This window comes from Carassius carassius, chromosome 1, assembly GCF_963082965.1.
Source record: "Carassius carassius chromosome 1, fCarCar2.1, whole genome shotgun sequence".
Lineage (NCBI taxonomy): Eukaryota > Metazoa > Chordata > Actinopteri > Cypriniformes > Cyprinidae > Carassius > Carassius carassius.
In genome coordinates this window covers 34,741,958-34,769,182 of record NC_081755.1, presented here as the reverse complement: position 1 = coordinate 34,769,182, position 27,225 = coordinate 34,741,958, and the positions used below count along the sequence as shown (strand labels likewise).

Genomic DNA, 27,225 nt, shown 5'->3' with positions numbered 1-27,225 from the left:
TCTCAGCTTTGCATGATTGTTCAAATCCTTCAGCATTAATAAATGATTCAGTTATGGCTGTAAATACTATGCTTTGTTTCTCTTGTATTTTTAGCAGTGTTGTCTACCATTTGTGCATTAAAGTTTTAGTGAATGAATTTGTGTATGTTCTACTTATTGTGTAATATAATCCACTATGGATGTTGCCCCTAAATAGCTGGTGTATTTTTTTGATAACTTCATAGTATAGCTCCAGTAATACACATTTCAGTGTTGCTTTACAAGAATAATGGAAAATGTGACAGACAACAGAAAAACAGGGTTTGAAAATGTCACCTTATTTTCAAGAAGTGCTTTTATTTCCTTTGGCTTCTTAGTCTACGTATATTGGGGCTTGCACAATCTGCTTCTCTGAGATGAAGCTTCAAACTTCCTCCTGTGGTGAATCACATTCGTGTCGAGACCCCTGTGGAGGAAACCTGCCCCTTGTTCAGAGAATGTCACCTCTAGTCTCACTTTAGTCCACCAACACGTGCACCTTTTTCAGAGGGCTTTATTCAGATATGAGTGGCGTTTGAAACCACAAAGTGAAAAACACTGCAATTGGGCAAAAATAACTTGTGATACTTTTACCAGAAACGAGAGGATGTGTGAGGAAATGTGTGGGTTTTTAAAATGTTTGTCAGAACAATTGCACAGTCAATCCTGTCCAAATTTATTATATTGTACCTGGGAAATGTCATGCAGTTGTCATCATTTCAAAAAGTATTTTCTGGAAAATAACATCAAACATTTGGTGTAATGTTTACTTAGAGTGACTGGAAACATGTAACCAGTGACAGGTTTTGGTTTTAACAGCATATGAAGTAACTGGTGTGTAGGCCTATTGCAGTTTTTCTCAGTTGTTAAAAAACAGCAACAACCAAAATTTCACAAGTTCCAAACCAACAACTTGACTGGTTCTCACCATGAAAACTCTTGTGAGAATAACAGTATATATATGGGCTATGGGAAGTTTCTCAGTGCTAGTTCCCTCATGTGTTATTACTCAGTAAGATTGATTGAAAACTCTAATAAAGTCCTTCAAATTAAAAACATCAACGTTTATAAATGTAAAAAATGAATTACATTTATTAATATTTGCTGGCCTGAAACTATTGATATTTGTATATTAGATTCTTGCTATTTCATAATTTTTTTATAAGGTTTTATAATTTAGCTTTTACTACTTTTTTAACTATATAAAATTATGTGGGGGAAAAAAAACAGATGTGTATATTTAACTCCCAGTGTAAAATATAAAATTTCCTTTTACAGTCATATTATTTCGCCAAAAATGACAATTCATGTCCATGTTATTTGTCTAGTACCACTCCAGCTCGAGCGTCAAGCCTCCAGGTGTGTAGTCTTGCCTCTATAAGGCGGAGTTATCCGCAGGTGTGGGTCTGTGTGGGTGGACAGGTAAAGCTGAAGGTGAATGGGAGTTTAGTTCTTAGCGATTTAGTTGGTTTAGCATAAGAACGATTTAAATACATATCCTACATTTTGGTCGTAGTACACGTGCTTTGCGGAGAGCCGGAGAGAAGTTGTAGCAGCGATCGATCATATTTCAGATGTTGCAATCTTAAATACGGACCTAATAAAAAGACTAAACTCGAATTTCTACGGATAAAAAGGAGCACATGAACATGAAGAAATCATATTCTGGTGAGTAGCCTACAGGACCACCGAGAGTTTCATGCCAACGACATTTGCTCTTATAAAATAGCAGTGATCTTATCATTATGCAAAAGTGAAAGCAAACTTGAAAAGTTCTGTTGAGCAGTGATATAGCCTACTCTATTCATATAACAGTGAATTTACACTTAGGCTAAACAATAGCCTACGTATACGAATTATTATAGGGGACAATCAAATGTAGGCCTAGTAGGCCTATTTAACTGACTGATAACGACTAACAAAAATTTCAAATAACTAAAATCAGAATCTGCTATAGTTTGGTTTTTGTGCTCTGCATTTCCATCAGGGTGAGTCAGATAGCCTTACTGGCTATTTTTGTAGATAAATATGTCCAATACTTTCTGACAAACATTTAGGGTCTTACACAATTATTTAACAGATGGATTCTTTTCTTAAGAATGTCATGTTTAGCATTTTTTTAAATTAGCCTATAACATGACTTTTATGGTGTTCAACTATTCTAAAAGAACGTTCGCTTTCTTGGCTCGTCCTGTGTGTGCCAGATACCAGTTAAGTCTTTTTTTATTTTTGGTTATATGTAAATATAATAATTTATGAACACGAACCGCCCAAACTGACCGCAATGGCGTGCAAGCATCATGCTGTTGTTATGGTTACTTCCTCTTGCAAACGGTGTTCGTTAGCGTCTTTTTGTGTCTATTTTGGTCTGTTTTGGTCATTTAAAATATGCACACTGACTAAACTTGTAGGGTACCCTAATGTAATCATTTACAGAAACGTTTGACACCCCACACCTCTCCCAAATTTTAAAAAGGAAAGCATAAGACCCCCATCTTCGAGGGGTTAACTGACACCACCAAATCCACCATATTGTTCACATTTTCAAATGTATTTATATATTAGTATTGTAATAATCATAATCATTTTTGTAATAATTACTTTTCCTGAACTTGAATAAAGCTAATCACAATGAGAGTGATGTTTTGTATTTTAATTTTGGGAAGTCACTCTTGGTGACACCCTAGAAGAAAAAAGACTCGGAAGAAAATGTTTGCGGTGATCGCAGCAACTCATTTGTGCTTCTATCCATTTGTGCTTAATGGACATCCTAGACTTTAAGACATCATGTAGTAAAGAACATTAATTTCTTGTATCCAAAGCTTTACCCACACTATTTCCTCTTCGTTGTGCAATAGAGCCTGCGGCGCAGCATAGAGCCCTTCCATTGACAACAGACGCATGTTTCTTTCCTATAATCTGGATGCATAAGCCGAACTCTGTGTACACAATGATTTTGCAGGAATGTAGTGTTTCCTCAGGCCTGCCAAAGTCATTGTCACAGCAGACCCAACTCCTAGCACACACATGTTGGATCATGTAATCAGTCCTTTTTCTCTTTCCTTCTCTGGCAGCACACAGCGTATGTGATCTCATTCAGAGAATATCCCTCAAGTACAACCTTGGCCTCCACGGCAAGAACAATGGTGCTTAAAGAGACAGATCACCCAAAAAATTTAAATTCTGTCATCATTTACTCAGCGTCATGTCATTTCAAACCTGTGAGACATTCTTCAAAGTCTTATTTTTAGTTTTGCAGAAGAAAGTCATGCAGATCCAGAATGACGTGATTATTTCATTGAGGGAACTATCTCTTTAAAATCATACGTTTCATTGATTTACGTATTTCTGCGAACACACAACACTTTGAATTGCATGTACATGTGTTCTTTGTCATGTGAAACACCCTGAGCACTTGAGGTAAATCAGTAACTCACAATGAGAAGCAATCAAATGTCAGCACAACAAGACTCCGCTAGACATGTTCACGCATAGACGGCGTAAATCACACAGATCCTTTATTAACCATGACACACTGTCAGCTCTTTCTGCCACAGTTTAATGCTTGGATGATCTTCTGATTCCTGAACCGTTATGAGTCATTTTATTCCTCTATTTTGTTTTTTGGAAACCTTATCTGTGAAAACCAAATTACTGCATGTTGGATTGCATGCTGCACTGTCCATGTGGACATGCTAAAAAATGTCTCTCATGTCTCATCTGGAAGTGAATCATTTTGAGCGGATGAATGAATCTCTTTGTTAATCTTTTATTTTGGATCCTTGCCCAACAGAGCTTACTGAGGCAATAGAGACTGCACTATAGCACATTTTTTATCAGTATCTGGCTCCTTTTCCTTCACTGCCTCCCTCCCCTTTCCTGACCTGCCCTGTCATCATAGTCGAGCTGACAGGTGAGTCAGTGGCAACACAAATCTCCTGTGAAATTAACCCACGCCGAGAGTGCTTTGAAATTCTTCTTTGCTCCAGAGGCATGTGGACTTGGAGGGTTGATCACAGTCATTTTCAGTACCATGTCACACATTTCACTTGAGCTAAAATGTCTCCTTTGACAGCACTCGACTTGACACTGAAATTGACAGATGGTCTTTTCCTGCCTCCTCCAAGTCTCCCTGCTTTTGTCTTCATCACTCAAGACTGTTAGTTTAGTGATTACCAAATGCGGACAGAGGAATGTCATGGATTGATAATGTGCACTTCACCTCACAGGGTGTGTATGGCTAAGAATCAGACAAGGAGTTAGATTATCTACTGGCACTATCACATCTTGCTGCAAAGCTACGCATTTTTGCTAGCGTCACCACATAGAACTGCAAAAATAGTGACTGTATTCGAACAAACTTCCCAAACACTCCTGTGTCTGTCATTGGTTAGTCAAGCATATAGCCCCGCCCCAAACTCATACCATTGGCTGAGTAGGTGTTGCTATGTCAGGCTTGTCGGAATGTTTTGATAGCGCCACAGATTTGGAGTGTTTACATTTTTCAGGGGAATCAACCTTCATTTTTTTTACTTGTACAGTAGTTGTTAGTTGGATAAACATTTTAACACAGATAAACTGACACAATTAAGCTTTAAAGATCAGATTAAATTTAACTGAAGACACTAAGACTCTCTCTTTACTAAGCCTAAACTTTTCTGTTCTTGATGTGTCAGTTTTCATTAGAGTGCTAGTCTATAGAGGAAACAAAATGCATGATTTTATTATTTCTTTTTCATTTTTAATCTTTCTTTTTATTCTTTCATATTTTTTTTGTCAAACAATGAGTAGTGTTTGAAACATGTAATCACAATAATAGTGATTTAAAAATTAACCTAATATTTTCCTTCATATATAAAACAATTCATTAGATAGTACATTAGAAACTTAGTATGTAAAAATGGATTTATTTATGTTTTATACATGTATATATGAGTAATGCAACCTTTTTAAAGTATATTAGTTTAATTAAGCTTAATTTCTGCCTTCTCAGTTTAAGTGAAATCAATGTGGTACTACAGTTATAACTAACAGTAATAAAATGTGTAATATAAACTCACTGGCCACTTTATTAGGTACACCTTGCTATTACCGGGTTAGACCCCCTTTTGCCTTCAGAACTGCCTTAATTCTTTGTGGCATAGATTCAACAAGGTGTTGGAAACATTCCTCAGAGATTTTGGTCCATATTGACATGATCGCATCACGCAGTTGCTGCAGATTTGTGAGCTGCACATCCATGATGTGAATCTCTCGATCTCAAACCTGCTCTATTGGATTGAGATCTGATGATTGTAGAGGCCATTTGAGTAAAGTGAACTCATTGTCATGTTCAAGAAACCAGTCTGAGATGCTCTGAGCTTTGTGACATGGTGCATTATCCTGCTGGAAGTAGCCATCAGAAGATGGGTACACTGTAGTCATAAAGGGGTGGTCATGGTCAGCAACAAAACTCAGGAAGGCTGTGGTGTTTAAACGATGCTCAGTTTGGTACTAAGGGCCCAAATTGTGCCAAGAAAATATCCCCCACACCATTTCAACAGCAGCAGCCTGAACAGTTGCGACAAGGCAGGATGGATCCATGCTTTCATGTTCTTTATGCCAAATTCTGACCCTACCATGTGAATATAGCAGCAGAAATCGAGACCAGGCAACGTTTTTCCTATCTTCTGTTGTCCAATTTTGGTGAGCCGGTGTGAATTGCAGCCTCAGTTTCCTGTTCTTAGCTGACAGGAGCTGATAGGAGCTTCAGGGTTGGACGTGCTTTGCGTTCAGAGATGGTATTCTGCATGCCTTGGTTGTAACGAGTGGTTATTTGATTTACTGTTGCCTTTCTATCATCTCTAACCAGTCTGCCCATTCTCCTCTTACCTCTGACATCAACAAGGCGTTTTTATCCACACAACTGCCGCTCACTGGATATTTTCTCTTTTTCGGACCATTCTCTGTAAACCATAGAGACGGTTGTGTGTGAAAATCCCAGTAGATCAGCAGTTTTTGAAATACACAGACCAGACTGCCTGGCACCAACAACCATTCCACGTTCACTTAAATCCCCTTCCTTCCCCATTCTGATGCTCAGTTTGAACTTCAGCAAGTCGTCTTCACCACATCTAGAGTTGCTTCCATGTGATTACCAAGCAATTGAACAGGTGTACAAAATTGATTTTAATAATTATATTACAAAATGAAACGAATAAATATAGACAGTTTATGTAAAATAAAAAGTGGTGGGCCATAGTGCATGTGATGCAACCTACATTTGAGCGTATGTATTTAGCAATGCTGGCCTGTTCAGTCATGTCCCAATGTGCAGAGACCCCTCATATTTACTCAGAAAACAACTCACCCTTTCACTCTCTTTAGTGAGTCAATAAAACAGAGGACATTTTCAGGCAATTGATAACACATACATTCATTTTTCCAGCTTGAAAGTGACAGTCATGTATGAACTCAGCCGAAGGCAGTTTTTAATTTAATATATACAGTGTTACGTGATATACACTGTATAACTGGTACATTATTTCTGTCACTCAGCCTTTTACTGTCATTGTGTGAATACTTCCTGTAACTTAGCCTGTGACGTGTTGCATGATTTTATCTTTAGACTTTCTGTATTTGGTTTGATAGGGCTTGACAGAAAAAAAGTTGTAATGTTATTTTGGTCCGTGAATGTAATAAAACAATGGATTACTAAAATCTAAATCTAAATCAGCATATAGACGGAGTTTATAATGCAAAATTAACTCAAAGAGGAGATTACATACTTAAAAAGGCAAACCAAAGAATGTTGCTCTGGGCTTGATTTATTTAGTCTGAACTGGCAATGTTCCTCTTAATCATTCCTCTGTTTCTCTCAGCCTAATGTTATCTGTTAGATTTGCATTACCATCTCTATGTTTGCGTGACTGATGTTGTTATACTGGTGACGCATGCCCCTAACAAGTGTCTGGCTGCATTGAGGTTAATCTTTTAAAGACATGCCTGTTGGTGTTTTATTGGTGTCAAAACATTCAACCACATAACATTTACTGTATTCCTCTGCAGGAAGAGTGAACTGACTCAGCGTTTCGCCTCAGAGTTTCAGGAAAGATCTGCCAGGGATTTGCCAGAAATGATGAATATACCTGCACATCTGAATGGAAACAAATTAGAGCTTCGTCACCTGTGAATCGCAATAATTGTTTTGCTTGAAGGGACCAGCGCAGAGCTGGTTCATTTTTTCCTATGATAACGGCACACAGGAAATTCACACATTTAAAGCCTTTGTTTTTTTTTTACTTCTTGGTATCAGCAAATCTCTGACCTGTAAGAACGTGCATTTACACTGACACAGATAGCGGTTTATCTGTGATAAATTCAGAGGAAAACAACAGACAGTTGCGTCAAGTTGTGAAAACTTTTATTAACAAATAATGTTTTTTTCTTTGTTTTTGTTTTATAACTTAATTGATTCTTGTACGTCACTGGTTCTCAATTCCAGTCCTTGCGACCCCCTGCTCTGCACATTTATGTATGTCGTAGTTATGTGTCTCTTTGTTTACACACCTGATTCAGATAATCAGCTCATTAGAAGTGAGCTCTGCATGAACTGTGTTCCCCATTGACATGGTCCCTACACAGGTGTTCATTGCTTCCTACCCCCTGAGTAGTGGAAATCTGTTGTAGTTTACTTCACTTCTGAACATTCATTCACTGATTTGCACTGCGCAACATCTTCACAGACAGACAAGTGTGACATCATATACTTCTGTAAATAAATACAATTTAAATTCACGTCTCACACACTTCAATGCACTTTCAATGGAACATATCCATTCGCTTCAAACTGGAATCATGGTGGAATATCTTGTGATGTCCACTTCGCAGGGCACATACCTTCAAATAGAACAAACATCTGAAGCCATAAGAGAAACATACAAAATGTGCAGAGCAGGGGGGGGTGAAGACTGGAATTGAGAACCGCTGTTGTAAGCCTATGTATTAAACTGTTCTGTGATCTAAGGGTTTAGAGACGTGTGTTGAAGTTTATGATGATGGGGAAAAATGTCTATGTTTTCTGTAACATGCTTGAAGAAGAATTGTACACATCTGAACCTTTTTATTTGCTTCCTAACCCTAATGATTAGAGAGTCGGACTTGTAAGCCAAAGGTTGTGGGTTTGAGTGTCAGGTCCGGCAGGATTTTTGCTGGGTGGAGTGAATAAGCAGCGCTCTCTTCCACCTTCAATACCACGACTGAGGTGAGACCCTTGAGAGAGGCAAGCAATATGGCAGCCCACTTCTCTGGGTTTGTGTTCACTACTGTGTGTGTGCTACTTGGATGGGTTAAATGCAGAGCACACTTTCCGAGTATGGGACATCATATTTGACCACACGATCACTTTCACTTTTTATCTGTTTTAAGAATAATGGCTCATAACAGTTCCATGTTTTGTTCTTATTTCAGTTTCAGAATGAGGATGCTTGAGATCGCATTTCATCCTCTAAAAAAAAAAAAAAAAATCTTATACATTGTGATATTATTTTCATGGGAACCATGATCCATAATGCATCTGGACCTTTCCCATGCAGGATAAATTCATTCAGAATAAATTAAAGGCATTTTTACAAGTGGTATTATAATTACAATTGATGATTACAGTTTTTGAGAATTAGGAGCTAAAATGTACTTAATTATCATTCAAATCTTAAATTTTAATTTTGGAAGTTTTATAATTTTATGATAAATCATCTTAACATACTATTTTGTGAGTTGAGTCCATCTATGTAAAGGCATGCAGCTTTTTTGATCCTTGTTCTTTATGTGATGACATTTATCAGTGGCATCTACCAAGACATACAGCTTGAGCTACATCGCAGTCCGAACCGGTTCAAACAGTGGACTTTATAGTTTGACCTTTAGAGTTATCCCTGTATCTCACTGTCATGGGATTTAAATACTGTCACTTTGCATAGCTCCAAACTGAAGCACTTTTCTTGTGTGATATCTGATACTTAAACACTCTCCTGGTGATCTTAAGGGTTTTAGTTGCAGCACAGATTTCAAAGGAAGCAGCATTTGATCTGTCTCTGTGTTTGTGACCCATCTGACTTGATTTTTCAAACACATGCGGCACATAATTGAGTGGGTTGAGCTTCATTACTCTGATGTCTGTTCCCAACACATCTGCTTCCCTCTGCTCCATTTCTTCTATACATCTTTCCCTATATCCTTCCTCCTATAATCAGATCATTCTGAAAAGTGTTTCTGTTATGTCTTCTGTGTTGACAGGCATTGCGAGGTCCACCAGTGGCAAGCTGAGGAGGCCAGAGAGAGGAGAGGCAACAAGTACTGGTACTGGTTCTGGTAAGTGTTCACATTCAAATGAAAGGTTGCTGTTGTTCGTTATTTTGATAGACAGATCAGTGGTAGTCCAAAAAGCTGTGCATCCAATCAAACTGTACAGTATTTCGGTAGAAGAAGCCAAAAAATTAGGTAGATGCTATCCTGGACAAGTTATGTGACAAGAAACAATGGACAATCCTATCCCCCCGAAAAAAGAAAAGAATAAAACATACATTAGATTAGATATTTTTTTAAACTACATAAGATTTAGCAAGGTTTACCATGGTTTATTTTGTGTGGTGAATTATTGGCAGATGAAAATGCATTCAATGTAAATATAATGTAAAAGACATTTGAAAACAATGTTGTTCATTTTATTAGTTATAATAGTAAATATTTAAAATATTATTAACTACTACAACTATTATTAATAACAAAAACACCAATAATAATAATAATTTGCATTTAGTTTTATTTTTATTAGGCATTGCTAAAAGCATTCGCTGCATCAGACATTAGGCTCTGAATTATGATTGACATTGCTTGTACACCAAAGGCATTTACAGTAGTTTCACATTCATAATCCTGTTTGTTGCTAAAAATATAACATACATGAAATAAACAAATACTTTAAATTTGAGTTTAGTGGTAGAGTAGCAACTCTGCAGACACACATAAAAACAAAGACAAAACAGATCTATAAATCTTAATTAATCTGTACATATTAATATTAATAAAATTCACATACAGTGGAATACGGACATATAGACAATAGAGAACATGTCATACTGGTTAATAATAAATAGATCCAAATGTGTGTTTTTGTAAAGAGTAATGGAGTTTTTAAATGTGTGCATGTGTCTTGGGGGACCATGGTTGCAGCAGCTGTCTGTTTCTGTGCAAGAAGGTTAAATATATCTAGAGAGAGAGAAAACCCACAAAGAGCAGCACAGTTGTTGTGCATCTGTTGGTGCAGTTTTGGAAGCGTTCTCTCTCACAGTGGACAAAGCAAATTACTTCTGATGTTTACATTTATGGATATGTGTTTTTGCACATATGTGGTTGAATGATCATTCACACCTTGCTCTCGTGTCTGTGTGTGTGTGTGTGTGTGTGTGTGGTGATATCTCACCACTGAAGCATCCTCTCGCAGCGGGAAGTGCAGTCTGCTTTTGCACTGTCAGCACGTCTGCATATGGGGGCTGGTTGAAGATCCAGAGATCTGCTTTGACAAACTTCACAAACAAAGCATACACATGAACACATGTTCACAAATGACGCACACAGGAGAAAGAATGCTAATTAAAGCAAATGTTTGTTTGTGTGCTGTCCAGGCGGTCTCACATTTAATACCCCACTTTTACTCTTACATAAAACAGAAAACTGTTTTCCTCACACTATGTGTGTGTGTGTGTGTGTGTGTGTGTGTGGTTAAAGGTATGTGCATGTGCATGTATGTTTTGGTGTGTTATATATGCAACCCTGGACCACAAAACCAGTCATTAGTAGCACAGGTGTGTTTCTGAAATAGCCCAAAATACATTATATGGGTCAAAATTATTTATATTTATTTTATGCCAAAAATCGTTAGAAGTTAAAGTCTATGAAGATATTTTGTTAATTTCCTACCGTAAATATTTTTAAACTTAATTTTTTATTTGATTTGATTGATTTTTAATATGCAGTGCTATAAGAACCTAATTTGGGCACATATTGCACATATGTCACATGTAATATATATTTTATATTATATGAATATGAATATTGTATATAAAATATATTATGTTTATTAGAACTTAAAACACATTTTCTGCATGACCATATTTTATATCCTTAATCTTACCCAATACCTAACCTTAACAACTACCTAATTAACTATGAATAAGCAGCAAATTTATTAATTTATAGGAATTTGAGGCAGAAGTCTTTAATGGTTTGTTATTAGTGAGAATTGGACCTTAAGGTGTGACATGATATAGTGTTCCTGTAGCTCAAGTGGTAGAGCGTTGCGTTAGAAAGCACAAGGTTGGGGGTTTGGTTCCCAGGGAACACGTTAGGAGAAAATTGTTAGCCTGAATGCATTGTAAGTCGCTTTGGATAAAAGCGTCTGCATTGATTAAATTTAATATATACATATATATGTATGTATTTTTGCATAGCAAATTTGACCAGGGAAGACAATTGTGATGGTGAGATTATAAGTTTCTCTGACATATTAACTCTTAAATGGCCTCAGGCATGTGGCTACATTTACGGTTTTAAGAATATGTATCGTTTGCACTGACTTTTGGTCACTGACTTGCTGTAGAAAATGTCAACATGTTCTGTCTTTATGTCATACACTAAACAAATATGACATTGTTGTTGGTTAGAAAGTACATCCTGGCGTCTGTTAGTCACAACAGAGTCCAAATGACTGCTTAAAACAAGAGATATCCTTGAAGTCCTTGATAGTCTTGTGCTTAAATGGCTTAAAATTACTTTAATGCTTAAACTGACAAGACTTAAAACAAGTGAGAATGGTAAAACTTTCTTGAGGAAGCAGCGCTGACCAGATCATTCAGACAGTTTTTGGGGTTAAGATGACACATAGTGGGGCTGAAGTCTAAAAAGGGTTTAGGACTGTCGCTGGTATAGTGTGCTTAATTAGAATGAAACAAATATTATCTGATTATAAATATATTACCTGATTCAGTGTGATGGCTGAGCCTGTTTCTGAGAGCAACATGCCAACACGTGGCTGGATTCCCGACACAGCTAACCATAAATCATCTTACACTGTCAATAACCGTGACTGATACTCGAGCTATCGCTGCTCTAACTGTCGAGTCGACTGATTAGCAGTGGGACTAATCAGACTGCCCCCTAGGTGAAGGCTAAAGATTTGCTAACTCGTATTTATCAATAGGCTACTTGAGGGTATGCCTCTGAATTAACGGATGCTTTTTTAAAGATCATTATTTTGTGTATTTGGTGTTATAGAACATGTCATTTTTCAAATACTGTACATTATTGTAGGTCCTCAATGCTCCGCCTCTCTCAAACATGTTGCTTTCTACAAAGTCCCTCCTTCCGACAAGCACAGTCTGCTCTGATTGGCCAACTGACATGGTGCATTGTGATTGGCCGATCACTGCAAGCACTCGTCGGAAATGCAACACCCCTTTCCATAATCACGAGCTTCATCTTTCAAAATAAATGTAAAGACAGTTAATAATGCCCTTAGTTTTACAGTTAGTTCAAGTCCGAAAGAGGAACAGAGTCGGTGACAGACACAGTGACGAAGCCTGTGTGTGTTTGCAGCAGGGGTGTAGCCATCTTTTCAGAAGTGAGGGGGACAGAAATTACACACACATTCATTATATATATATATATATATATATATATATATAAATATATATAACATTACAATATAACGTTTCTATCTATATAGCCTACCAGTCAACAGTTTTTGAACAGTAAGACTTTTAAAGAAGTCTCTTCTGCTCACCAAGCCTGCATTTATTTGAAATATTTTTACTATTAAAATAATAAAATGTAATTTATTCCTGTGATTTAAAGCTGAATTTTCAGCATCATAACTCTAGTCTTCAGTGTAACATCCTTCAGAAATCATTCTCATATGCTGATTTGCTGATTATCAATATTTAAAACAGATGAGCACATTTTTTCAGCATTCTTTGATGAATAGAAGGATCCAAAGATTAGCATTTGTGTGAAATAAAAAGCTTTCACAACATTATACACTATTCCATTCAAAAGCTTAGAGTCAGTATAATTTACATTTTTGGGGGGGGGGGGGGGGATAAATTATAGAAATGAATACTTTTATTTAGCAAGGATTCTTTAAATTGAACAAAAGTGATTATAAAGGCATCATTTTACAAAATATTTATATTTCAGATAAATCTTCTGAACTTTCTATTCATCAATGAAACCTTAAAAATATTCTACTCAGCTGTTTCTAACATTATCATAATATTTTTTTTTTTTTTTTAGCAGAATATCAGAATTTGTGTGACTGGAGTAATGATGCTAAAAAAATCAGCTTTGAAATCTCAATAAATTACATTTTGAAATATATTAAAATAGAAAAGTTATTTTAAATAGGCTAGTAAAAATATTTCAAAATTTTACTGTTTTGCTCTACTTTATCAAATAAATGCAGGCTTGGTGAACAGAAGATGCATCTTTATAAAACATTAACAAGCTTACTGTTCAAAAACTTCTGACTGGTAGGATACTATAGGCAACTTACATTTTTCTCTAATTTCTAGCTTTTAATTGGCTTAGAAATCTATAACTGCTGGACAATAACAAATAATAATAATTTGCTTATATACTACAAACACTTTTTATCACATAATAAGGCAGAATAATTTTTATACTGTAATAATAGCATTTTTCATATACATTATTTATCACCTGCTGGAGATGACTTGAAAAAAACACATATTGTCGCAATCGTGTCTGTTTTTTCATAGACTGTATAAAAGGTTTTTCTGTGAAAACATCTCGGTTACGTATGTAACCTTGGTTCCCTGAATAGGGAACGAGATGCTGCGGTGACGTCACCACGTATGGGGAACACCTTCGGTGTGACGAATGTCTGAAGCCCTATACCATCCCGCCAATCTTATTGGCCAAATAGCGCGTGGCACCGCCCAGCATGCGTAAGCATATAAATACCTGGTGCCGCGCGCCATTTACCTCAGATTTCATGACGAAGAAGAAAGCTATCAAGGTACGGCACGGCCAGAACCGCAGCATCTCGTTCCCTATTCAGGGAACCAAGGTTACATACGTAACCGAGATGTTCCCTTTCATAGGTCACTTCGATGCTGCGGTGACGTCACCACGTATGGGAACGCTATACCATCACGCCTGACGTACCTGATAGCTTGGATCCAAGGAAGCATCTGGTCAAGCGGAGAGAACCCGGGAGCCAGAAGCCATCCTCACATCCAGACTGTAAGACCTGATAAAAGTGCTCGGTGAGAACCAGCCTGCCGCAGCACAGATATCATCCATAGAAGATCCACTGAGAAAGGCTTGAGAAGAAGCCACTGCTCTCGTGGAATGACCTTTTACTCCTAAGGGCGAAGCGAGCCCGCGCGCCTCATAGGCCAAGGAAATAGCCTGCACCAGCCAATGGGACATGCACTGTTTCGTAACTGCATGGCCTTATTCTTATGTCCAAAACAGACAAACAGCTGGTCAGACTCACGCCATGGGGCAGTACGATCCACATAAGTCTTTAACGCTCTCACAGGGCAAAGACTTAGATCCCCAGACTCCGCCGCAGCAGGAGAAAAAGCCTCCAGGACCACCTGCTGAAAGCGAAAGGGATAGATGCGACCTAGGGACATAATTAGGCCTTGGTCGCAACAACACTTCCACAGAGTCTGTGCTGTAAAAGTCAGGATTTATCCGGAACAATTCCAAGGGCTCAAACAGATGCCCTGATAAACCATGCAACACAATGGAAAAACCCATGAAGGGACCCGCACGGGGCGGAAAGGCCTCAGCCGTCGCGCACCCTGTATGAAGGAGAAACAGTGGATGACGGCCCACTGAGGCACCATTTATATATTCGTGGTAAGCTGAATGGCTGCCACGTAAACCTTAGGGTAGCTGGTGTCACTCCATCCAAAAAACGTTCCTGAAGGAACTCCAGTACTGACGCCACTGGGCAGTAAACTGGATCCATATTATGAGTTTCACACCAGGCCGTAAACAGTCTCCACTTGAAAGCATATAAGCGTCTCGTAGAAGCTGCTCTAGAATTCAGTATAGTCTCTGTAGTTTCAGCAGAAAGACCGGGACATATGAACTCACTCTGCTCAGAGGCCACGCCCGCAGATTCCATAGATCTGGCCTCGGGTGCCAAATCAGTCCCTGTGCTTGTGATAATAAATCCTGTCTGAGGGGAATCTCCCATGGAGAGCCCGCTAACAGATTGATCAGATCCACAAACCACGGCTGTGTGTGTGCCACCGCGGAGCCACCAGCAGCAGCTGTTCCACCCTGTCCACCCGTATTCTGCGTAATATCGCCGAAATCAGACAGATTGGGGGAAAACGCATACAAACTGGTCCTGGGCCAGTTGTGGGCTAATGCATCTAAGCCCAGGGGTGCTGGAGGGCATAGGGAGAACCAAAGCGGGTAATGCGCAGTCGTGTTTGACGCAAACAATTCCACTTCGCTTCCCCGAAAATCTGCCATAGGAGACTCACCGATTGGGGGTGCAATCCCCACTCCGCTTGCTCCAGAGTCTGCCTGGATAGCAAATTCGCTCCAAAGTCCAACGTCCGGGGACATGAACAGCTCGGATCGATAGAATTTAGTTCTGAAAACAAAGAACATGTTTCGCCAGCCTGCACAGGGGGCGAGAGAATAATCCTCTCTGATGATTCAGGTATGACACAACCGCTGTGTTGTCTGATCTGAGCAGCACATGACGGCCGATCAGTAGATTCGAGAAATACTGGAGAGCCAGAAAAACAGCCAGTAATTTCAACCTGTTTATGTGCCAACTCCCTTGCCAAACAGCTCCCCAGTCGGTCAAAGACGCATCCGTCGTGACAGTCTCTCGGGAAGCGCAAATCCCCAGCCGGACTCCGGTCAGGAGAATTCAGTCAGGAGAATTCGGTTGACATACATATTTTTAAGCGACATCACACATCGCCGTGTCACCGGAATCGTCCGATGCGGAGACAACGGGGTGAAACATTCCATACGTAAGCCCAGGCTGTTAAATGATTCAGCACAAGATCCCCATGAGAGTGTGCTTGAGTCTGCGATTGCGCTAAACACCAGCTAATCGCCTAAAATAGTTCAAACACGAACGCCCTGGTGCCGCAACGGGGCCAGAGATCCATCCATGCATTTTGAGAAATACTAATACGCTTTGCTCTCTAAAGCGAATCTGAGGAACTTCCTGAGTGCAAGATTCAGATGGTGTAAACCCAGAATGGGTCGTAATCCGTCAGTGTTTTTTTTTTTTTTTTTACCACAAAATGACGGCTGTAAAAAACCCCGCCTCCATCTGAGAGGGGTGTACTTCCTCTATAGCCCCTTTGCTCAGCAGAGTTGACATCTCCTGTCGCAGCACCGCTATTTCCATCGGCTTCGCCACCGTGGAAAGAATTCTGTGGAAAGGAGGCGGGCCTTATTGAAACTGAATGGTGTATCCATGACAAATCGTGCGTAACACCCATAGAGAAATGTCGGGCAAGCGTTCACACACGGCCGAGACCATACTAGCGGTCTCAAAATTTCCGCTTCCTGCAACGCTGTCATACATGTTAAAATATCCGGGCACGAAAAGCTCGTGGCGTTCGTGCACAGGGGAAGTGTATGTATAAGAGCCGTTGCGTCTCGTTGTGTATAATCCTGAAACGTGTCCACGGCAGGAATTAGGCCAACAGATTGAACATCGGGCTTTGCCGCTAGCGAAAAACGGCGGCTGTGCGAGCCGTCATAAACGGGTCGTCTGTGCAGGACCCTTGAATCGCCCCTCGAATTCTGAAAGCTGGATTGCGCAGAGTGTCTGAGGGAACGTTTGGCATTACAGCTCAATCCAATGCTGCTCGAAGCACCGTTTGCTGCGAGGCAAACAATGTAGAATGTGGGGACTGCAGTGAGAGGGTTAGATGTGCATAGCAATCCAACAGCACTCTCTGTTGGAGGGCACAGTCCCTGGCAAGCATTAAGGAAAACGCATGCGTCAAACTCGCTGCGTTTCGTTGTGTATAATCCTGAAGCGTATCCACGGCAGGATTTAATCCAACAAGATAAACATGGCCATCTTTGCCAGCCTCCGCGCCGTCCCTCAAACTCTGAAGACTGGATTGTGCAGAGTGTCTGAGGGGGCGCGCGAATGATAGCTCAGTTCAATGACGCTCGAGGTGCCCTTGCTGCGAGACAGTCAAAGTTAGAGTATGGGGACTGCAGTGAGAGGGTAGATGTGCATTAGCAGTCTAACAGCGCTCTCAGTGAAGGGCATAGTCCCTGGCATATTAACATGAAGAAAAGCGTGTGCGTCAACTTGCTGCGTTTCGTTGTATATAATCCTGAAGCGTATCCACGGCAGGATTCAATCCAACAAGATAACATCGGGCCAAGCCGCTAGCAAAAACGCGGCGGCTGTGTGAGCCGTAATCCACCATTTGAAGAGCAAAACTGTTGATTAACGCGCTCGAGTGGGGGAGAGCGAGCACATGGAACTCCAGTGCATCACTGTATTCATATTCAAGCCGCACATATCGCCCCTAACCAACACCTCGTACGGGGCCTCGGCGACCGCAGAAGCGAAATGGTGGGGGTTAGACGCGAGGCGACTTAAGAAATACACTCCAGAGCGCGGATACTTCCTAATGGCGTTAGTGCACAGGGGAAGTGTATGCATATTTTACTGTAGCCATAGGCTATCAAGGAGAGAACCTGTAGAGAGGCTGCAACGAACCTCTCATAAGTGCCTCCTCGTGATAACCCATCATACGGCTCCTACCTTTCGTTGACTCATCGCGTCCGCGGAGAGGAGTATACTGCTCGTAGATGATCGCTGAGAACGCGAGATAATAGGGCACAGAAGATTCGCTTCGTACTGAAGGAATGAAATCTGAGGTAAATGGCGCGCGGCACCAGGTTTATATATGCTTACGCATGCTGGGCGGTGCTACGCGCTATTTGGCCAATAAGATTGGCGGGATGGTATAGGGCTTCAGACATTAGTCACACCGAAGGTGTTCCCATACGTGGTGACGTCACCGCAGCATCGAAGTGACCTATGAAAGGGAACGCATGCATCAAACTCGCTGCGTTTCGTTGTGTATAATCCTGAAGCGTATCCACGGCAGGATTTAATCCAACAAGATAAACATTGGGCCACGCTGCTAGCGAGAACGCGGCAGCTGTGCAAGCCGTCATACACTGGCCATCTTTGCCAGCCTCCGCGCCGTCCCTCAAACTCTGAAGGCTGGATTGTGCAGAGTGTCTGAGGGGGCGCGCGAATGATAGCTCCGTTCAATGACGCTCGAGGTGCCTTTGCTGCGAGACAATCAATGTTAGAGAACATGAAGGAAACGCATGCATCAAACTCGCTGCGTTTCGTTGTGTGTAATCCTGAAGCGTATCCACGGCAGGATTTAATCCAACAAGATGAACATCGGGCCACGCCGCTAGCGAGAACGCGGCGGCTGTGTGAACCGTCATACACTGGCCATCTTTGCCAGCCTCCGCGCCGTCCCTCAAACTCTGAAGACTGGATTGTGCAGAGTGTCTGAGGGGGCGCGCGAATGATAGCTCAGTTAAATGACGCTCGAGGAGCCTTTGCTGCGAGACAGTCAAATGTTAGAGTGTGGAAACTGCAGTGAGAGGCTTAGATGTGCATTAGCAGTCCAACAGCGCTCTCTGGAGGCGGGCACAGTCCTAAGCAAACATGAAGGAAAAACGCATGCGTCACATTCGCTGCGTTTCGTTGTGTATAATCCTGAAGCGTATCCACGGCAGGATTTAATCCAACAAGATAAACATCGGGCCACGCGCTAGCGAGAACGCGGCGGCTGTGTGAACCGTCATACGCTGGCCATCTTTGCCAGCCTCCGCGCCGTCCCTCAAACTCTGAAGACTGGATTGTGCAGAGTGTCTGAGGGGGCGCGCGAATGATAGCTCAGTTCAATGACGCTCGAGGTGCCCTTGCTGCGAGACAGTCAAAGTTAGAGTATGGGGACTGCAGTGAGAGGGTAGATGTGCATTAGCAGTCTAACAGCGCTCTCAGTGAAGGGCATAGTCCCTGGCATATTAACATGAAGAAAAGCGTGTGCGTCAAACTCGCTGCGTTTCGTTGTATATAATCCTGAAGCGTATCCACGGCAGGATTCAATCCAACAAGATAACATCGGGCCAAGCCGCTAGCGAAAACGCGGCGGCTGTGTGAGCCGTAATCCACCATTTGAAGAGCAAAACTGTTGATTAACGCGCTCGAGTGGGGGAGAGCGAGCACATGGAACTCCAGTGCATCACTGTATTCATATTCAAGCCGCACATATCGCCCCTAACCAACACCTCGTGCGGGGCCTCGGCGACCGCAGAAGCGAAACGGTGGGGGTTAGACGCGAGGCGACTTAAGAATACACTCCAGAGCGCAGATACTTCCTAATGGCGTTAGTGCACAGGGGAAGTGTATGCATATTTTACTGTAGCCATAGGCTATCAAGGAGAGAACCTGTAGAGAGGCTGCAACGAACCTCTCATAAGTGCCTCCTCGTGATAACCCATCATACGGCTCCTACCTTTCGTTGACTCATCGCGTCCGCGGAGAGGAGTATACTGCTCGTAGATGATCGCTGAGAACGCGAGATAATAGGGCACAGAAGATTCGCTTCGTACTGAAGGAATGAAATCTGAGGTAAATGGCGCGCGGCACCAGGTATATATATGCTTACGCATGCTGGGCGGTGCCACGCGCTATTTGGCCAATAAGATTGGCGGGATGGTATAGGGCTTCAGACATTCGTCACACCGAAGGTGTTCCCCATACGTGGTGACGTCACCGCAGCATCGAAGTGACCTATGAAAGGGAACAACTGTTTTCATACAGCGATAGTTGGACGCTGTTGCCCATATCAGGAGTTTCCTGGTCCGGCTTCGAGTATGAATGAAACACACACTGCAGGAGAGTTTAGCGCTCCGTGATGTTCGTCTCGCCTTCTAGGTCCAAATAAAACATCAGGTCATGCGCAAACTATCCTGTCTCTTTGAGTTTAAATTTGTATTTATTCACACCAGCTCTTGAAAACCTCTATACAAACACACTTGACCGAAAAAGTGCGGGAGATGAATTTCCGTGTTATCAAAAGTGGGGGGGGGGACACATCCCCCGCGTCCCCCGCGTAATCTACGCCCCTGGTTTGCAGTACACAAGCCACGGACAGTTAAGACAGCTGACTCCACTGTGTGACCCACACAAACATACACACACACACACACACACAAAAACAATGATTGCCGGAACTGAAATTGACAGCAGTCAAAAGAGCCCACACACATTATTGCTGACAGGATACCACAGTCAGTAAGGCAAAGATAAAAAAAAAAACCCGTCATATTATCTGTCAAAAACCTTATCAATGCTGTCAAAACAGTACCATATAACACTAGTGCAGAGATCTGTAGAAAGTTACAGAATAAAAAAAAAAGCCAAACACTATGAAAAGCTATTTCATTGATTATTGTAGATACATTTTCACAAATTCATGCTAACAACATTCATAAGAGCACTAGTCAAAGTTATCATCTAGCAATGATTATTAATGAAAACTATAACAGTAATAAGCCTATGAACTGATGAATGAATAATAAACAACTGTGCACCCCTAACCTGTAATGGTGCAATATGATATAAATTAACAATGCTCATTCCTCCAAAATAGAAAAAAAAAAAAACATTTCACAAACATCTACATCTACATCTACGATCTACATGTCTGTCTATTTTAAAGAGTTTAATGTGTATGGGGGGTTATTATAGCACACTTCTTAAAGGGGTCATCAGATGTCCATTTTCCACAAACTGATATGATTCTTTAGGGTCTTAATGAAAAGTCTGTAACATAGTTTGGTTAAAATTTCTCAGTGGTATTGTAAAAAATACCTTTTTTAACCATGTCAAAAACAGCTCTTTTCAGAGCAAGCCGTTTGTAGCATTTTCCTTTACATGTTAATGAGCTCTGCTGACCCCGCCCCTCTCTTCCCAGCTGCTCTCAGAGAGACTGTTTACTTTAGCCGCATTCATTGTGAAACTTGCTAATTACCACATTATTAGGAAAGGTGATTAGCAAAGATTCATTAAAAAACCTTTAGGTAGATCAGGGCACATTCCCTTCAAAAACAAACATAATCGACTGCATCTTCAGCTGCTCACATGTCGGCAGTAAATGACGATTGCTATGTTCATTATTACATCCAACAACAAAACACCTCAGTTGTTTAGGACTCATTCTTGTCTACATTTGCTCCAGCGGTTAAACAGTGGTGGACTGATGACTGCTCACTCAGGGCTGGTCTAAGGTAAGATGCCAGTCCAGTCTGTGCTGAAATGCTACTGTCAATCAAACTATAGTAGGAGGGGCCACACAGACAGACATCTGAGATCGGCTCGATTTGAGAAAGGGGTGAAGATTGTAGTAGGTAAAAAAAAAGCTCTAGGTGGATTTTTATCATTATATGGTGGTTGTGTACACATACTGCCAACACACATTTCAGTTTTACATTTTACATTTACAACATCTAAAAGTGCATTTAGCAACTGATGACCCCATTAACCCTGCCCCAGACCTCACTAATTTTCAAACCCTGGCTACAGACAGAGATCTGTACGAATACAGGAAACTCCAGCAAATGTACTGTGTTAATATTAAATAATTTTCTGTATTGATTTTGTACAGGTGTGTACCCATATATTAAATTCTGCATTTGACTTCCATTTAATTGTAGTATTTTAGGATTGAAGGAAATGTCCTTAAATTTAACTGAAAATGTACTGATAATTTTCTGCTATAAATTCTTCCCACCACTGATTATTTTTTAACTAATACTTTCTATTATTTACTGATCAAGCCTTGTAATCCCATTTCTGTGGATTTTAAACAGAATTGTTGATCTGTAAGCTCTTCTGAATGAATATGCTGCTAGCAAAGCCTGTAGCTACAGTAAGACTGTGACTCAACCTCCATTCGAGGTCTATGAAATGTCATGTGTTTGGGAATTTAAGGCTGTGAGTCTGGCAGTGAGTTTAGATATATTAACTCTCTCATAGAGGCAGTATTGTTCCTGTGTAAAGAGGCATGAGGACAGAATGCTTTACAAATCACTACTTATCACTCCTAGCACAAGATATCTGTATATTGACATTTATTGATAAATTTTATTGAATTTGCTTTATTTTCTGTATTATATACATTGATTTGGATATTATTGATAAATAGCTAATTTAACTCGAGCTCAATATATATATATATAATTTTTGCTATACATTTCTGAGTCTGGCGTGCCTGATCTTGGCCGAGGTACTTCTTCACACGTATTTAGGCTTGTCTCTTAGATGTCTGCTCGCCAGACGACCCTGTAACCCCCCAGAAGAAGAAGCCAAAGGTCAGTCCCACTTCCTGAACAAAGATCATCCTGAATCCAAGTGCTTTCAGACAGGGGTCTGCATTCACTCTCGTTGAGCAACACAAAGGAAAACTCAGGAATCTGTGTTGTGTGTCTTGGCCATACTTGAAATTAGGAGCGGCAAGTAGCGTTTGAAAATGTTTGTCTACGGTTTGAGTGAATGTTCAGATGTTTGTTTTCGATCACAGGGGCGTGGTGTCGGTCACGTCTATCTCCTCGGCCCTTTCTCTCGTGACTCACCAGAGCCCTGAAGAAAATCAGAGGGCAGTCCAGGATTCCTCAAGCTGCGGAGAGGAGATATTTTGGGAAGAAACGCTCATATCACATGGCCTTGGGTTTCCATCTAGCACACAATGCTGCCTCAGTGACAGAGGACAGAGAGAGAGAGCTTTCGAGACAGACAGACACAAAACAGAGGACAATAAAAGCAAAAGATCAAAAACGCTCCATATGATCAGCACATGGGCATGCCGTAATTCTGCATCCGCTCATTATTACGGCACACGGAAGACATTAAATCAAGAAGATTGGGGTAGAGTTAAAGAGAGAGAAGGAGAGAGAGAGGGAGGAAAAAGCCAAAGGAGAGCGAGCGAAAGCAAACAAGGAGGAGAAAGTGTTGGTGCGCTGGGAGAGAAAGAGGAAGTCCAACAAAAAAGGTTGGAAGAGAGACAGGCTACATGTGGCAGAGGAAGGTGTGCGTTTAGCCATGGAGGGGGACAGAATCGCAGGTAAGAGACCGGCACACCACCATCGAGGCACTTTTTAAAGAGATTCTCCCATGCTGGAGTCTTTTTTTCTGCTCTTTTCACTTGCTCTATAAGATTTCAGTTAGACTGTTTTTGCTTTAGCTGGGATCTGTGACTTGTGTCGGATGCAAAAACTTGCGTCTTCACACGTCTTGTGGTTTAAATTGAATTCATTTAGCTTCTTTTATGACTTTTCCACCAGACAGAGCATTTACGCTGTACTACTTTTGTCCCTGGTGGCGTTGGTGCTGCAGAGCAGCGTACGTTTGTAAGTTTTTCCGTTGGCAAGGCTGGATTTTCCATAGGCTTTGACTGGAAGAGGGAACCCGCTCATCAGGCTGTGACAACAGCCAATAAATAGAGCTGTGTGTGTGGAAGAAATGCTCTGTATCAGTGCTGTGGTGTATTCTGCACTGTCAGCACACAGGCTTTTTGTAAATGTGTCAGAGACTCTGAGAGCTTCTAGGCCAGGAAATAACAGTGCTGTGCTTCAGCTGTACAGAAATAAAGTTAATACAGTATATAATACGAGCCTTTATCCTTTGTCTGAGTTGATGCACCTGGTACCCTGACAGAGAGCCAGTTCCAGGATAAATACATGAGGAATGACCATCATGATCTCCATGTGCTCACGGCACAAGGTCCCAGATCACTTCTGAGATAGTTAGCCATCAGTTCAGGTGGGTCTTTAATGGATTTAGCAGGAACCGGGAAAGAGAAACAAATCTTAATAGAAATCAGGTGAATTTTGAATGTTAAATGTGGTTCTAGCACACATATATATTGTATGTTTAAAGATAATGTATAATGTATGAGATGCTTCAAAAATAAACACTAAATTTATTAGCAGACACCTTTATCAAAAGTGACTTAAATACAGGAACTAGGCCAATACCACAGAGCCAACAATATTTATAGTGCATGATGCAAGGTTTATTAAAAAGAAACATGCTAGAGCAGAGGTGAAATGCAAAGATGACAATTGTGTGTGTGTGTGTGTGTGTGTGTGTGTGTGTGCGTGTATAAGTGCCTTTGTTTAAGGTTGTGGAGTGATTAAGTGCGTGCAGAATCATTTGACCAGAGAGGAGCAGAAAGGGTGAATGCTTTGAAAGGTGACTGAGGTGCTTGCTGGGATGGAATTGTACAATTTTAGAGACATGCAAATTTTACGAATTCTGTATAATATTGTGATTAAAATGACTGCAACTATACATTTATCTACATATTATATTTTTTATATTGTCAGGATATGGTAAGGTTGAGGGGTCAAAAATATCTCTAAAACAGAGAAATATGATAGTACAGTATAGCAGGGATTTGTGGTGATTTTCACATTTATAAATCTGCGTATAGATAAATACATTGTTTTATATCATGTCATTAGTTCCATATTGTGCGTTGTAGTGTATACCAATCCTTTTTTATGTTTAAACATTGCATGAGTATCTACTAATGAGATTAGGCTGGACAAAGAATAGTCTTTACAAAAAATTGACACACCCAATGTACAGTTTTGATAATACCATTGTACTTTTTTCTTAGTGGAAATCTAGCGAGTAGTGTAAGAGCAGAGCTGGATGAACAAATTAATTTGGAACATATAATCAGGGCTGTGTAGACGGATGGACAGAATGAAAGAGAGAGAGACTAGAGGAATGGAAAACAGGAAGTGGTGAATAAGAGAAACAGTTTAAGAATGCACCTTAGTCTGGATAAATGCTTTTTAATTGAACAAAGGCATAAGGGGTGTTTAATGGTTCTCAGCGTCTTAGGTCACATCAGGTTTTGTCCACTGCAGTTTTCTTGGACAACATGGATGAAAGACTGATGGAGGACATATTTCAAATTGTAGTTGGCCTTCATTTTAAAAAAAAACTTCATTTTCATTTGTATCAAATAAAAAAACACATCTGCACTGACGACAATGTGTAATGACAGAAATATTCAGGACTATTTACAGCTGTCCAAGTGCATGACCAAAATTTATTTGTTTAACCCAAGCTAAAAAATAATAATGTGCATTTGATCAGATTTAACTGCAGTGCAGATTATGAGATGTATTATTTGAATACTTGGCCAAAGAAATGTCTTTAATCTAGATTTAAACAGAAAGAGTGTGTCTGTACCTTCAGGAAGTCTGCTATTCCAGAGTGACTCCAACATTTTCAGGAAGGCTAGTCCAGTGTTTGGGAGCCAAATGCGACAAAGCTTTACCTCCTTAGTTGACTTTGTTTTGTGACCTTAGGAAGCATGATGGATTGTAGCGTGGTAGAAGACTAAATGCAGGAACTAAACCATTAAGGGTCTCATAGGTAAGTAATAATATTTTGTAACTGATACGAAACTTAAAAGATAGCCAGTGCAGAGACGATAAAATTGGGGTAATATGATCATATTTTCTTAACCTGCTAAAGATTCTAGTTGCTGCATTTTGGACTACATGTAGCTTGTTTATTAAAGATGGAGGACAACCATCTAGAAGTGCATTACAATAGTCCAGTCTAGAGGTCATGAATGTATACTAGCTTTTTTGCATCAGAAACAGGAAACATTTTCGTAGCTTTGCAAAGTTTCTAAAAAGGAAGAATGCTGTTTTTGTAACATGGTAAATATGGTTTTCAAAAGACAAGTTGCTGTCTAATATAACACCCAGATTTTTGAATGTAGAGGAAGTAACAGTATGTCCGTCTAGTTGCAAATTGTAATCCAAGAGTTTCTGTGTACTGTGTTTTTTGGTTCAATATGTAATATCTCTGTCTTATCCTAATTTAATAGGAGAAAATTATTGGTCATCCAATCTTTTACATTTTTAACGCACTCCGTTAGCTTAGATAATTTAGAAGTTTCATCTGGTCTTGTTGAGATATATAGTTGAGTATCATCAGCATAACATTGGAAACTAATCCCGTATTTTCTAATAATATAACCAAAGGGCAACATGAATATGGAAAATAGCAGAGGACCTAGCACAGATCCTTGTGGCACTCCATATTTTACTGGTGATAATTGAGATGACTCCCCATATAAATAAAGTGGTAGCGATCAGACAGGTAAGATCTAAACCATCTTAGAGCCTGCCCTTGAATACCTGTGAAGTTTTGTAATTGATCTAAGAGTATGTCATGATCTATGGTGTCGAACGCAGCACTAAGATCAAGTATGACTATCAATGAGATGAGCCTTGGTCTAACGCAAGAAACAAGTCATTTGTAATTTTAACAAGTGCAGTTTCTGTGCTATGGTGGGGCCTGAAACCTGACTGAAAATCTTCATACAGATCTTTTTTTTTTTTTTTGTTGGAAGGAGCACAATTGAGCAGACACAACTTGTTCAAAAATTTTAGACAGAAACGGAAGATTTGAAATGGGTCTGTAAGTTGCCAGTTCACTAGGATGTAGTTGTTGTTTCTTAATAAGAGGCTTTATAACCGCCAGTTTGTATGGTTTTGGGTTGTGATCTAAAGACAACAACGAGTTAATAATATTGAGAAGCGGTTCTTCTGCTACAGGTAACAACTCTTTTAGTAATTTAGTGGGCACAGGATCTAATAAACATGTTATTGGTTTAGATACAGTGATAAGTTTATTTAGCTCTTCCTGTCCTATAGTTGTAAAGCACTGCAGTTTATCTTTGGGTGCGATGGATGAAACTGAAGTGTTAGACGCTGTAGAATCTACATTTGCCATTGTATTTCTGATGTTATCCATTTTATCAGCTAAGAAATTACTATTAAACTGTGATGGAATATTTAGGTCGGTGTGGCGTCTGGTTATTTGTTAATATGGATACTGTGCTAAATAAAAACCTTGGATTGTTTTGGTTACTTTCAATGAGTTTGGGGATATGCTCGACCCTGGCAGTTTTTAGGGCATGTCTATAGCTGGACAAACTGTTTTTCCACGCAATTCTAAAATCTTCCAAGTTATTTTTTCTCCATTTGCATTCAAGAGTACGAGTT

At 40.3% G+C, this 27,225-nt stretch overlaps 1 protein-coding gene across 4 annotated transcripts in view; it reads left to right on the top strand.

Annotated features, from left to right (window-relative positions):
• Positions 1-1,427: 1,427 nt before the first annotated feature.
• LOC132147492 (septin-9-like) overlaps positions 1,428-27,225 on the top strand; it is a 101,594-nt gene continuing 75,796 nt past the window's right edge. Inside the window, exons 1-2 of one of the 4 annotated variants that reach the window (XM_059557081.1) lie at positions 1,428-1,686; positions 9,292-9,366. In XM_059557081.1, coding sequence (XP_059413064.1) covers positions 1,662-1,686; positions 9,292-9,366 — 100 coding nt within the window. In that variant the 5' untranslated portion in view covers positions 1,428-1,661. Of the gene's footprint in view, positions 1,687-9,291; positions 9,367-22,905; positions 23,250-27,225 lie in introns of those variants that run through there. The other 3 variants (XM_059557083.1, XM_059557085.1, XM_059557084.1) reach the window with 3 other exon arrangements.